Source organism: Planococcus citri, chromosome 5 (assembly GCF_950023065.1).
Source record: "Planococcus citri chromosome 5, ihPlaCitr1.1, whole genome shotgun sequence".
NCBI lineage: Eukaryota > Metazoa > Arthropoda > Insecta > Hemiptera > Pseudococcidae > Planococcus > Planococcus citri.
The window spans coordinates 39,344,335-39,359,282 of record NC_088681.1 but is presented as its reverse complement, the minus strand read 5'-3'; the positions used below and the strand labels follow the sequence as shown (position 1 = coordinate 39,359,282).

At 35.0% G+C, this 14,948-nt stretch overlaps 1 protein-coding gene across 5 annotated transcripts in view; it reads right to left on the bottom strand.

Annotated features, from left to right (window-relative positions):
• LOC135849387 (uncharacterized) overlaps positions 1 to 14,948 on the bottom strand; it is a 96,021-nt gene that overhangs the window by 26,189 nt on the left and 54,884 nt on the right. For all 5 annotated transcript variants that reach the window (XM_065369786.1, XM_065369785.1, XM_065369783.1 and 2 more), the window contains one exon: positions 10,821 to 10,992. In XM_065369786.1, coding sequence (XP_065225858.1) covers positions 10,821 to 10,965 — 145 coding nt within the window. In that variant the 5' untranslated portion in view covers positions 10,966 to 10,992. The remainder of the gene's footprint in view (positions 1 to 10,820; positions 10,993 to 14,948) is intronic.

Below are 14,948 nucleotides of genomic sequence, written 5' to 3'. Positions count from 1 at the left end.
AGAGAAGATACAAGAGGAAGAGGAGCGCGGTGAAAACCAAAACAATCCCACACGCATTTTATACGCACCATCCGCGATACTTAGGACGATGACGCCATCCATCGTTATTGAAATTGCCAAAAGTACATTGCCATGTACTACATGTAGCAGATAGACAGATAGATAGAATATAATACATAGTTACTCATAGTACACACGCGCAAACGTCACGTCGACTCATCAAACAGCTCCAGAAATTATTCGGAATTCCCTTCCCCTCCTGCCACTTCCCCAACACTATCCACCTGTTAGTTTTGGTCGCTACACGTGTACTTCGATTGCGTACCGTATACTATAGGATTGTGAAAGTTGGTAAACTTTCTTACGGCAACGAATACTATACACGTAAACTCTATACATTCATTTGTTCCGAGTAATGGTACCATGTAAGAATGGGCTGAATAGCGATTGCGTAACGTCTCCACGAGTTTGTTTTTCCGCGTACGAAATCTATTCTATTCTTCTTCTTACTTTTTTTTATCAGCAAAAGAAGCGGCGTTTTTCAAAAGAGTGTCATGGATGAAGATAAGAATATAGTATACGCGTAAAATGTGAAAGCGACGTCAAGGTATCAAAATGATTTGTTGTGACGATGACGTTCGAAAATAGCGTAAGATATGGGTAAGGAAAAACACGTGGTGGAGGAGAGGAGGGGGAGGGTGTATCGAGCTACGGTAATGAACTACGCATGGTGTCCGGTTGATAGTAAAATTGGCCAGGTTAATTTTCCTAGAATTCCCATGAGAAAGCTTCAAAATATGTACATAATTACCTACATATGTATGTATAAGGGGGATATCCCAACAAACAGAAAAATTGCTGGGTCTCTGCACAAAAATAATTGATAGAGAGTCTAAAAATACATCACAATGGATTTCATTTTTAAATTTTTGGCGAATTTAAAAAAAATCTTTGCTCCATTTTTCTCAAGAAAAAAAATCAAAATTCAATTAAATTAAATTGAAGGAGAAATCTGAAAGGTTTACATTCTATGTAGGTCCTATCGAATTAATCGATTGTGGTTTTTAAAGCGTTCTGAAGATTCCAGCAGAATTTTGAATCTTCCAGAAGCACAAAAACATGCTGAAAATGATATTTTGAACGAACAAAAATCCAAAATTGTTTCCGAATAGAGCGCGAAGTGGTCAAGAAAACGATTCATCCAAGAGTGCTGAATATATGTAATTTTTTTTACAAATTTTAAAAACTGAAAAATCCAGAGTCTACTGGAGGTTCCAGAATAGTTCAAAACTACCACCAATCAATTCAGCAGGTCGAAAATGTGGTGCGAAGCAACTTTCAGCTTTCCATCTCAATTTGATCAAATTTTGATTTCTGATGAGAAATCGACCTTTGAATTTTCCAAAATTTTAATTTGATCAACACTCGTGAAATTTTTTAAAAGTGTGAAGGCCCTCCAAATTTCACTCATTTTATTTTTTGCAATTTGTACCCGATAACACGCAGATCCGAGTCCTCTAAGCCGGAAAATACAGTCGACTTGAAGACTGACGAGCGAACATTTCCAAGTTGATTGAAAAGGAAGCGCGTGCCGATGCAAAATTTGCAAACAATATCGCGAATAAAAAATAACAAAATGAAAATTATTAATATTTTTTACAGCAAATCATACGTCGACGGTCCACGGTACGGTTACGTATATCTCGGTTTTGCTGTCGCGTTGTAACCTCGATTCCACGTGTCTGTAACCAATTCGTGGCTGTTTGTCAATCTTCTTTATCACGGTCGCGTACTCGTCATACGATGTCCCCTTTTTCTACGATTAACTACGATTAAAACAAGTCAGATAGTGGCTGTCGAATTTTTAGACGTTAGGTGCTCAGTGCTCGGTGCACTTTGACTGGCGCCACCTCCAGGTGCGTTGAAAAAAAAAGTCATAAGCACGAAGAAAATGATTTCACGATCGAGGGGCGGATATCTTTACGAGATTTGAAATACATATATCTCTAAGTGGGATATCAGAAGAGCAAATTCGATCAAAAATCACGTTTCGTGACAATTCACGATAAAAATGACATCTACTCCGAATCGGTGAAGGATGGAGGGGGGAGGAGTAGTGATCAAGTCTTGATCTAAAATCTTCAAATCAAAATATACAACTCTCATCAGGCTTCTTTTAAAATTTCAGCAAAACTTTGAGCGTAATATTTCTCAGATGGGGTGTATTTTTCAGAATTTACATCCTCCCCTCAAAAATGCACTTTCAAGACATTTGAGAGCATTCTCCTGATTTTTACCCCACCTCCCATTGTCAATATCTAGGGACACATTCAATCTTTATATAATCTTGACAAGTTTAGAGATTATAAACAAAAAACAAGTACATACATAAATGTATTTGTATATGTACCAAAATAAATTTAAAATTGAAATTTCAAGTATTTTTTTTACAATTTTTGAAAAAATGTAAAAAAATTATTTACTCGCAAATGGAAACCTAACCAGAAAAACATACAAAAATTTACCTAAATTGAGAGAACTCCTAAGAAATAACAAAGAAAATATTCTCCAAAAATCCTACAAAAAGCTATTTAAAAATGGAAAATTCCTCGATACAAGTTCAAAAATTTATCGAAAATCGTACAAAAATCTATTCAACATGTTTTTAAAAATCATCTAAAATCCTCTCAGAATTGTACTAATAAACTCAATTTTTTCGAAGACTTGCACAATGAAATAAATTCAATTTCAAAATCAAATTCTTGAAAAATCCTTTGGAAAAAACACCAAGCTCTGTAAACAGCCTTTCAGTATTTCGTCCATTCTCAAATCCACGGCTACCGAAAAAATATTACTAACATCGCTACGAGAAATTTTCCAATTTATTCTCGACTTGGAAAAAAGTAAATTAAGAAAATTAGAATATCATAAATACTAAAAAGGCATCTCGGCTTGGCAACTCGACGTCAACGTTTACCTAAAGTAAGTACATAATTTAAATCGAAATTGAATTTTCACCTGTTTGCCAGCCAAATAAGAAAAAAAAATTGGTTAATGGAGACTCGGGCTTGGGTTCAGTAAACAAGACGCGACAGAGCATACAGCCGAAAAAAATGAGCCAAGTAATAGGAGGAAAAAATCAGCGATGGCGGAAGGGGTAGTAGGAAAATTCTCGGAGGCTGTGTACTACTATGTATTTTTCCACAGCGAGTAAACGCGAAATTAATGCACGCCGGAGTGAAATTGTGAAGTGAAAGAAAAACACGAGGAATAATACTCGGGAAGTCGTTCTCGAAGTATAGGCAACTATACTAGGTATAGCAAGAGAGGATCGTCGAGCGTGAAGAACAAATTCGGTTTTCGTAAGTTAGCTGGCGTGTTATTTCCTATACTCTGTGGCCGGGTAGGGTATAGGGCTTTTTCCTCGCCGCCGTGTAGCTGTGTGAGTTTTCACTCTCTGTCTCTCTCTCTTTCAACTTTCAACGTTTACCGTTGCCTTTTAAATTGTCGATAATGCACGTGGCTGCACGTGTAGCTTAGTTCTCAACGAGGAATACTAGCAGAGGTGTCCGTGCGAAAAGCGGGACACTTGCGAGTTCGCTGGAGGAGCTTCTCTCTTCTCTGTACAGTTATTTGTATGTGTACGTTTTACGCCCGCGCCCGCGCCCGCGTCGTCGTCGTGTCGTACTCATTGCTTAAGATCATTTACACGGATGTAGTCGTCATGTACTACGTAGTACGTACGTACGCACACTTGTACGAGCTATTTGGCCGACTTTTTCCGTCTTTCTAGAAGAGAGCTCCCCCTTCATATCACCGCGTCGACAGCTTTTTTCCCAAAGAAATACGTGCCAAGCACGTAGGTAATTCCGAGTATCATTTTTTATCCGGATTGTAATACTTTTTTGGCGTCGTGCGTCTCTCGCAGCCTGAATTATTTATCACACCATGTGATCCATCGCACAGTAGACCACAAAATAACGCTGGCTGGGCAGCAAAAAAATGAGAATTTTGACCATTCCCGAAATCCTGCACCACCGAAGGGATTAAGATAACTGCGAAATGACCGTGTATTGATTACATGTACCTACTCTGGTACGTGATGGTTAGGCCGACTAGGCTACACGATGGCCAAGCTATTTAGCGTGCTTTTGCCTTTGCCTGAAGGTCTCAACGGGCGAATACTGTGCGTTAATTAATAAATTATTCTAGCTTTATTGTTGCCACTTCCCACGCTGATGTTTGAAATGTGTATACTGTAGCCTAACTGTACCTACACAATGCGGAGAAGTACTGAAATTTCGGCCTCATCTCGCTTCTCTTCGCTGCCATATCAACAGAGGTGATTAATGATCGTCGTACGATTGTGGTTTGGTTTGTTTTATCGAGATGATGAGACGCGCTCTCTTACGAATACGCTATAGATTTTACGTAAGATGCCATGGACTAGGAGATATGGCAGAGAGGAGAGAGGAGGATATAAATGAAGTATTATGCCTAAATTTCGTCCTGTTTCCATTCCCCTCAATCTACTTTCTGTTTTAGGTATATTAAATCGATTTTCATTTGGAAAAGTTTTGTACCATACTTATCTACATCAATTTTTGACGAAATTTTGGAAATTTGAAGGTTCATTATCAATTTAGGTCTTTTTTAATGAAATCAAAAAATCTTAACTGGAAACTTGATCAGAAACACTTAAAACCTTCACGAATAGATTCGAGAAGTCAAAAATGAGTCATAAACCACTTTTGAACTTTCTATCTCTGTTTTGATAAAATTTTGAATTTTTTTACATATATTGTAACGTATTAAATCTGAATTTTCAAAAATTTACCAAAAACCTGAAAATGCGATTCAGCACCTGAAATTTCGTTGTATGCATTGGCCAGTTTCATGCGAAAATGCCAAGATTTGAAAACTCATAAGTTATATCTCAAAACTGGTTAAACGTTTGATTCTCTTTTCAGACTTGAAAAAAAAAAACACAGAAGATCTAAAAAACGAAAATAGAAATTTACAAAACTCAAAACCATAGAAACCCCTAAATAAAAATGACATGACATATGTTTGAGAACCACATTTCTACATTTACATCATAGAAGATGCGAAACATTCGATGCCAAGCCCCCCTTTCCCACCCAACACCTAATGAAAAATATGAGAAAATTGCTGAAGTGTCGATGTCTTGGCAAAATGTCAGAATGAAAAAGCACGAATCATTTTTAAAAGTCTTCAACATTTCTTTTTTTGAGGGAAAAGCATCAAAATTTCAAACGCCAATTTTTCGATTTTCCAACATCTTCCAAAATACTAACATTTTTTGGGGGAAGAGGGATCAAAAATACCTTTACTAGTTCAATTTTTTTATTAATTTATTTTTGAAATTATAATCAACTCTTATCCTGATAGAACATTTAGCAAACACTTTTAAAACTTTAGGGTGTAAAAATTTTGCAAAAGTAAAACACGATGTTTCGCTTCAGCGATGATTTTCAATATGTTTATTTTTGGATTTGTGGGCGGAGGGGGGGGGTCACAATATCTTCATCGTTATGGCAATTTTTTGGCAAAAATTGAAATTTTGCTTCAAGAGAGACTTTTTGGAAATTTTTGCAAGACAGCAACAATTTTTAGCAATTTGTGACAAGAAACGAGACTTCTGGGCAATTCTGACAAAAAACGAGGCTCTTTGTTATTTTTGATGAAAAGCGAGACTTTTTTGCAATTTTTTGACAATTTTCGGCAGAAAAGCAAATTATTTATTTTTTTTTGAAGTTTTGACAAAACGAAAGATTTTGTTCATTTTAGCAAAAAGTATGTTTTTTTTTGGCAATTTCTGACAAAAAGTGAAAGTTTTGAGTCATTTTGGGAAAACAGTAAATTTTTTTGCAAAAAAAAACCACAATTTTAGCAATTTTTTGTCAAGAAACAAGGTTTTTTGCGATTTTTGGTAGGAAATGAGACCTTGACAATTTCACAGATAAAAAATCAAGTTCATAACAACTTTTTGAGGACCTAATTTTAAAAATGGCCTCTGTGCTTTGGCGTGGAAAAGGCACAAAAAAACATCAGTTTTAACCAAAATTCATAAAAATTCTAAAATTGTTACCAAGTTGAAGGCACTGAGTTCAAAAACTGGCTCATCTTTTCCCTCCGATCCTTCCGCTCTTCTCCCCTAATCAGTGACCTTCAGATGCGGTAAAAAATACAAAAAATCGAAAATAACGAGGGATAAGTCATTTGTAAAGTTTTCTGAGACACTCCTATCAGCGCCTCTTCAGCTCCCCATTTTTTAAAAAATTCAAAATTTATTTTAAAATGTGAGCAACATTCCGATTTTTAAAGTATAGTGAAGAAATACTGCAATGTTTGATAAATGATTCTATCATTTTCCTCGAAATTTAGAAGAAAAAAAGTTTTCTAATTTCAAGAATACTTTTTTTTACCTTCATTCTGAAAATAGAACTTTACTGTTGCCACGCGTGCTGTCTCTTTTCAACATCCATGTCTTATTCGTATTTCGTACATGTGTAACGTACCTCTCTACCTTCGCATCGAATATTTTCTATCGCGAAGTTTATTTATAGTTTCGGTTTAATGCTGATAATGCTACATTTATAATAATTTCGGTATCGTGACTTTATATTTTTCTTTTCTTTATTCACTCAACGCAGTACATTTCAAAGATTAAATTCGCGTATCTGAGTTTAAAGGTTAGTGACTTATTAATACGACTCGCCTTTTCAACTCTCTTCCCGTTTCGATAAACAAAACAAAAAAAAATTACATATTTATAAAAGCAAAATTTTTCATTATGCGACAATGAACATGCATCATACCACCATACGCACAAACACGCGGAGCATCGTCGTCGTAGTCGTAGAGTTCTATCGCAATACGTTCGTAATTTTTCTTTTCACATAAATCAGGCACGTTCGTCGTTGGAATTTTTTTATCGAGTCATTTTGTACATACGACGATGCTGATTTAAATGTTGTAATAGTCGCAGTCGGCACCGTAAATCGTTAATTTACCGGTTGAGTCACACACGAGCATTTTTTCACCCTTACCTCATCTCCTTCTCGGCCTTCTCTTATACGCGAGTATTCTGTGCGAAAAATTTTAATCGATATTTTCAATTTGCTTTTTTTTCAACGAAGGGAAAAAAAGTCTGATTACGTTCGGCTTTTATCATCTTTTCTCCATCTGAAAATACATATTTTTGACGATGAGATTATCTTTTCAAAAAGTTCATTAAATTTTGAAAGTTGAGCAGTCTGATCAAATTTCCTAATTTCATTTCAGCTTCGTACTTTTTTTTCACAATTCAATATAGTACCTGCCAATTTTTTTCCCTCGAAGTTGCGTTCCTTTATTCGAAAAGGGTTTTTAAATTAAGCTCTAGATAATAAACGTGGATTTTCATTTTTCACGAATTTTTGGTTTTAACGACGAAAATGGATTAAATTTTATTAATTAAAACGAACGATACCGAGTCGTTAAATTTTTAATTCGTATAATGATAAAGCGACTTGCACTTAAGATATTTTCATTTCAGGGTATTTATATCGGTAGAAGCGTAATAATTGCTGTAGTAATTTATCGTACAAGTTGAAAAGAAGAACGTGGGATTGACCGTTGTAAAATTTTATAAATGTCATTTGAAATCGCATTGTAGAAGTATAAAAATTACCGCTCGAAATGAATTCTCATTTCGAAGGAATTTCAAAAGTGTTCAGCAAAAAATCACTAATTTTTCTAAAAATATCGTAAACGCATTTTGGATCACGATCATTTTGAAAATAAACTCCGCGAAATTCATCAATCCCTCGGTAATAAAAAATACGACACACGCTCAACTCTTACACAAGGTGACCTCTTGCAAGTTGCAACCACCTCAAAATTCTCTCTCCCTCTCTGTCTCTCTCAAATGAGCAAATCTCGTATCGATCTTGTTTACGTGCTCTCGAGTAAAAATACTGACAAATAAACATTTCGAGACGATTCTTATCACGAATAGATAGTACACATTCGCGTACTCCCGACTCGTAGTTTTATTAAAATTTCCAACAAAACAAGTTACATCGATCAGCATAAAACGTACCAACGTACCTACAGCTAAGGTAACATCCGGCTAGCGAACGAAAATAAAAAACCCGAGATAAAAATCTGTAGACGAAATTTGCATTTCTATTGTTGAAATTGTTGCACCATCGAGATCACATAAACGCTGTACCTTTTAAACAGCGCGAAAAATATTCATTTGCAATGCGAATTAAGATCAATACACGAGTTTGTGTAAAAGGCCAAAGCGGTCTATGGTCTTATACGCTTCTAAGAATAAGAATTTCGCGAAGCACAAGTACTCCATAATAAAATTTCACTGAAAGGATCATACGAGTACTAGGCGTAGAATACTGCAGCTTATCAAAGTATCGCCGCTAAGTCGTCGTCTTTCTACGCACAAAATGATTCTGAAAATTCACGCAGCTGAGTATTTGAAGAATTTGCTGATTAGGAAAATCTATTATTGGATGTATGTATTACGCAGAGTCTTAGACTGACCACACTGACCACAGTCTAGCATAAGAAGAAATTACCATCGAGTAAATGTGTTTTTCCATACTCGTATATTAGCCACAGTTGACCGATGTATTCATTTTGCAAATTAATATATCCGTTTCATTGTGCAACGAATTATAACGTGAACGGTTTCACAGTTGTTGTCGTATCTTCGCAAATTGAATTTTAAATTAACGACAAATTCGACGATCTTATTATTGAATCGGATAGGAAAATATCTACCTAAATAATAAGAAAAAATCACGGCGAGAAAAAAATATCCGATGAAGGACGACGAATAAAATCGTAATCACTAATCAGTAAATTTCGCAAGGGGAAGACTCGATTTAGTCATTTTCTCTTCTTCATACAATCCACTCAAAAAAAATGCCAAGAAATTGGCAAAAAAGTAAGCAGTTTTGATAATTTTTTTTTTGGCAAAAAACAAAACTTTGACAATTTTTGGAAAAAAATGCGCCTACTTGGGACTTTTTGCAGAAATGCGACAATTTTTCAAAATGTTTGACTGGAAACGAGATTTTTAGTAATTTTTATAAAAAAAAGTCAGACTTTCAAATCTTTTTAGCAATTTTGGACGTAAAAGTGAGACTTTTCAACAATTTTTAGTAAAAAAATTACACTTTTTGGCAACAAAAGGGAAAAAGATATGTTTCTAAAAGGCTCCGCCCCCTGAGCCACTTCGTGAACCCAACGCCGGATCGTGCTCTCGTTTCGCTCGGGCTGGTCGCTCGAGCATCCAAGATTTTCAAAACTCGAAAATTTTAATTTTTGAGACAAATATTTAAATAACGATTAAAAAATTGAGGGGTCGAAAAATCCCATAAAATTGGTTTTGGGGCATGTCTCGGCCCTAATGGATCTAAATCGGTTTAAATTTTCAACTTGAGGTAAAAATATAATTTTGAAAAAAAAAATGTTTCCAAAAGTAATGATTTTGAGACCTCATTTTCCAAATTTAGGACCCTTACATAAAACCAAAATTCGGCCTTCGCTATATGTACTTATTACCTGCTCCTATACCTGGCAGGTATTCGTCTAGAGCTTTCAGTGGTTGAGTGGTAAATTACCAGAAATGATGGTAAATTACCAAAAATTACGGTAAATTACAGGTAATTATGGTAAATTACAAGTAATTATGACAGGTAATTATGGTAAATTGCAAGTAATTATGGTAAATTACAGGTAATTATGGTAAATTACAGGTAATTATGGTAAATTACAGGTAATTATGGTAAATTACAGGTAATTATGGTAAATTACCAACACATACGGTGAGTTACTGGTACGGTACAATAAATTACCTGCAAGGTTGTAGCCATTGAAGGTGTAACGATGGTAAATTATCAATAAATACGGTAAATTACCGGTAATTATGACAAGTTACTGGTAATTTGCATGAGTTGCCGTAATTACGTTTACTGGGAGAAACCGTATGTTTTTGAAACCGTTTTATATTGAACCTAACCTGAACTGACACGTACAAAGTTCTGTCGGTAATGACCGCAAAATACCATAAAATCTGTAATTTTGGTAAACACTTTATAATTTACCGATTCAACCAACCCTATGATAATTCTAACCATCGATAAATATCATTTCATTCCAATCACACAGATTACGGCTGAATTTAGTTCATCTTGAGAAGAAAAAAGAATCACAAAAAAAATTGAATGACTCCAACGCAAACAAAAAATTTACTATCCTACCTCAGAGTATGTAATTACCGGGGTAATTACGATCCCACTTGTATAGTCATAATTTTCATCAAAAAAACTCCACCTTAGATAGTCGTCTTCTACGGTAATTATAAACAGAAGGGAGGAGTTGTTAATTATCGATCGTCCCGTATCTTTGGTCTCAATCAACGAACTATTTTCCAGTCATACCGTGTAGTAGTCGTAATACAAGGATAGTATACAAATTTACGAACATATATTTCGTACAGCAAGGTAATTTAAAAACCCAACTGCTACCTCGTATATGAATTCGTATTCGTAATTATCGATAGCTACGATTATCGACTACCCATAATGAAAACAAACTAATTACTCGCTTCATCGAATATCAATAATACAATTAAAAAAATTTCCTCGCAAACTATAACAACCAACACAGCCATACGATTAAAAGGCGAAAATTTCAGTAACCTCGCGTGTCCGACGTCCGTGTATGGTTATACGGATTCGTTTACATTAGAGTCAATCATAACTTATAAGGTATACAAAAAAACTCACCATTAGGAAATGATTGGCAGTAAGGTGTGGAAGACGACGACTGAACTAATAATTCAGCTGGTATCCTATGCAGGACCGATGCTTCGAAATAGAGCTCTTTTTGATCCATTCTATTATCATCGTCGGTGTACACTACTGGGGCCATTTTCGGTGTCAATTCGTCCTATCGTATCTGCAAAAGAAAATCAAAATATACCTTATATTAATAAAAGAATTCACCGCAGCATTTGATTACTCGTTATGTTTGTTTTCGCTGTCGATAGTCGGCGCGTGCAGACAGGTCTATTAAAAACACACCACAGTGTATAGAAAATCAATCCGAACCGATGTATAGAATTAAATAAATTACAGCGGATGCACACGATGACGACCACAGGCCACAATCAAAACAAAATTACTAGTTGATATAATTTTTCGGCCAGACAGAGTGAGCTTTCAATGTACGTAGGTACCTTATGCGGCACGTTTCGCTTCAGAGATCAATTAATGCGTTCAAAAAGGGACAAGTATTGACCACGTGTGGTGAATTAAACACTCCCAGTGCCCACTTTATTAAAAGACAGTCAGAGTCAGACCTCGTAAATGTACTTGTACTATACCTAATGGTAATAATAACGTAGGCGTGCATTGACTCACTGTACAGCGTATTAATTTACAATTCAAATAAGAGAGCATGTATATTTGTACACCCAGATACATATAGGTTCCATTTTTTACCTCCTCGATGTTTATTCGATGTGTACGAACACGTTGTAAAAATTTTTATCTCGTGTACACGAGGTCGAAAAGCGCACTCGCCAAATTAGACCTCCTCGAAAAACCGCACGTTAATTACACGTATACATACGTATAGTACGTCGACCAAACTCTTAAAATAAACGTTGTCTCGATATGCATATCGTACCGTATACAGCACAGCAGACATGCATAAAACTAGTATACAGAACCGGATTCCAAAAAAAAACCACTCATCCGAAACCGATTAAAAAAATGACTCATAAAAATCTACCTCCTCTTGCGAGCATTTTGCTTGTTTTTGTGGCTCTGGCTCGAATTCCGAGTTCGGGTTTGAAACTTGAAAAATATACCACGTAACATTATGCACCATTTTTTTTCCTTGTCATTTTCGCAACCGAAAAACTGCACGTGAGATGAAAATTTTGCATAGAAGCGGTTCCTGCAACGAGTCGAATAAACGGAAATGGAATTCTATTCATGGTTTTAAAAACCGGCCGGCTTGGTTGGGCTTTCATTTCGATAATGAATTCTGTGCATACGACTTACAATCAGATTTCGGCTGTAATTTCTTTTCATAAGCGATCGTATAATTCATAAACACCATCGAGTACTCGTCTCCACTTACCCCTTTCCTATTCCTTTACCCGGCCATTCAGTTGATGTTTTCTACTATTTTACCAGCTACTGCGATGATTTAAAGGTCATGCACATAAAAGTTGACAAAATCTGTCGTCTTTTTGTACCAGTACCTACGTATGTCTGCTTACTCTACTATACGTAGTAATCGAAATTCAAATTCAATGAGTACCAAGGCGCGTATTTTAGCGTCACAAAACCACGATTTCTTGAAACTCACGTCTTGATTTACGAAAAAGTTCATTGAATAGGACTATTGAAACGTCCACAAATGCGTTCTCAATATTTAGAAATTTTTTTCCCATTTTTACCTCCCAATCCCTCTTCTATTTCTCAAGGAGTTCCTCAAGATGAAAGGAAAAAGAACAGTTTCTTGAATATGATACGTAGTTCACCATACTCAGCTTCAAATTATCGATGAAAAATGCAAAATCTTTGAGCAAATGCACAGGATCGTTCTACAATTAAAAAATTGGTGTGAAAGTAAATCAAAAACGAAAACCCAACTAATGCGGATAAAATACTTTAAAAATTGCATAAAACACCCCAAAAACTATTGTTTGAATAACATGAAAATATAGTCCAAAATCAAAGCTGATAAAATATCATTAAAATTTTACAAATAACCGCCAAATTTGCTCAAAATATATCATGAAAATTATTTAAAATGTACAAACGTAATTATGGCGAATTTTAGTTGGAAGGAAAAAGAAACACACACCACATAAAGCATTAAATTCAATAAAAAAAACTGCAAAAATCGTGTAAAAAATTGCCCTATTAAAAATTCTGGAATATTTCTAACAAAAAAAATATCACAAATTGACAAAAAATAGCAAACAAAAAAGTAAAAATTAATTAGGTAAAATATCCAAAAATCGTTCAACATTCAAAAAATGTGTAGAAAATTAAATGAAAACTACTTAAAATATGGAGTAGTTGGCAATAAGGCATAGAAAAGCGAATGAAAATTGCATAAAATACTTGAAATGCGAAAAAAAAATCATGACAACTCAACAAAGACAAAAATTAATTAAAACAGCATAAAAATAATTGTCCAAAATCCGAAAATATTTGTACATGAAAAAAATTCCAAATCGCATTTCAACATATTTTTATGTATTTAGATAGCTAAAAATGTCTTAACCTTACCCCCCCCCCCGGCCATAAATTTAGACTTTCATTCTGTAAAATTTCAGTTTTGATTTGTCCATTTTTAAAACATCTGAGTCTAAATCTTCAAATTTGGAGCGTGAAATTACTTATAAAATGCTTCGTTTTACGTGATGAATTTCAATTTCCATTTTTGAAATTCAAAATTCAAAGGTTCATTTAATAAGGAATTTGAATTACTTGTGAACTTCATTTTTGACCTCTCTAGTCAATTGTTGGCGTTCACTACACACTCAAGATCTAAAGCTTTCACTAAGATTTTCTGATTTTCCATTTCTTCAAAAAAAAAATTGTAGAGCTCTTCTTGATCCGTAAAAGATGAATTTTTCATTCAAGTTGGATACATATTATTCCATAAAATGACGATACTGAGAACTTGCGCCTAGATCGATTGGAAGGGTTACAAAAACGGCTAATTTGAAGGAGTTGAATTTTATTTAAGAGTTTTTAATTGAATTTTTCAGAACCGCAAAATCCAAAAACCAATCGAAAGCTCAAAAACGACCACAAAGTATTCAATTTTGTGAGGCTAAAAACATGATATGAACGAGATTTCTTCACCCAATTACCTCTTTCAGATGAAAATTTAATGGCCTCACAAGAAATTAATCAAATTTCAATCTTCGAGTATTTAAAAAATGAGATAATACATATATCAGCAGTTAAAATTTTGCTCCACAGTGCATTTTTTCAATTTTACCCTACTTCATAAATTTTTTAGTCGATTGGGATACTCTCCTGAAAAAAATAAATAAAAAATAGACCACGGGCTCGCAGAAAGTGAACTTTCATAGAAACATAAAGTTAAGAAATTGAATACACATTTCGCAAGAACGTGTATCAACAGATGAAAGTGTTCGTTGTAAGATTTTCCTCCTTATAAAAACTTCTTCTTCTTCTTGTACAACGTGAAAAAGAAAAATATCAAAGGCTGGAAAATAAGTGCGCTATATCAGTTCCGGAAAACCATACGGCTAAATTGTCTGCAAGAAATACATATAAACTACCTTATCAAGGAGCAACCGAGCGACCCTGTCGATGGAAAAATTCCTAATGCTCGTATATGCGCCATTAAGTCTACATCAAAACGGTTATGTGCGTGTTTATTTATGACCGCGAGGAGAGGTATTGCGGGTCATAAAGGCTATACACGTGTCGGTATATAGCGAATAGTGCGAGAAGTAGAATACGGGCATAGGAAAAAAATCGCCTTCAAGAGCTCATACCTATACCGATGGAAGGAAGAGGCACTCGTATACGTATTCTCACTTGTGAAAAATACATCACGTAAGAAAAAAAAACCACCACCACCCCTGTCAACTTCATCGTACACTTATCAACGTACTACAACGTTGAAACGAAAAGTTAATTTATATCGAATACGTCCAAGTTTACACTATTTCAAACATTTCTCAAATTTCAACATTTGCGAAGGGGACGAGCACAGAGGACCGGAATTTCTTTGACAGTAACACCGCATGAATTTAATTATAGATTTCATTTAACAATTCGGTGTAATTCGTTTCCCAGCCCCGGCCGTTATCACTTTAACAAAAATGGTAGTTTGGTATTTTTGTTTTT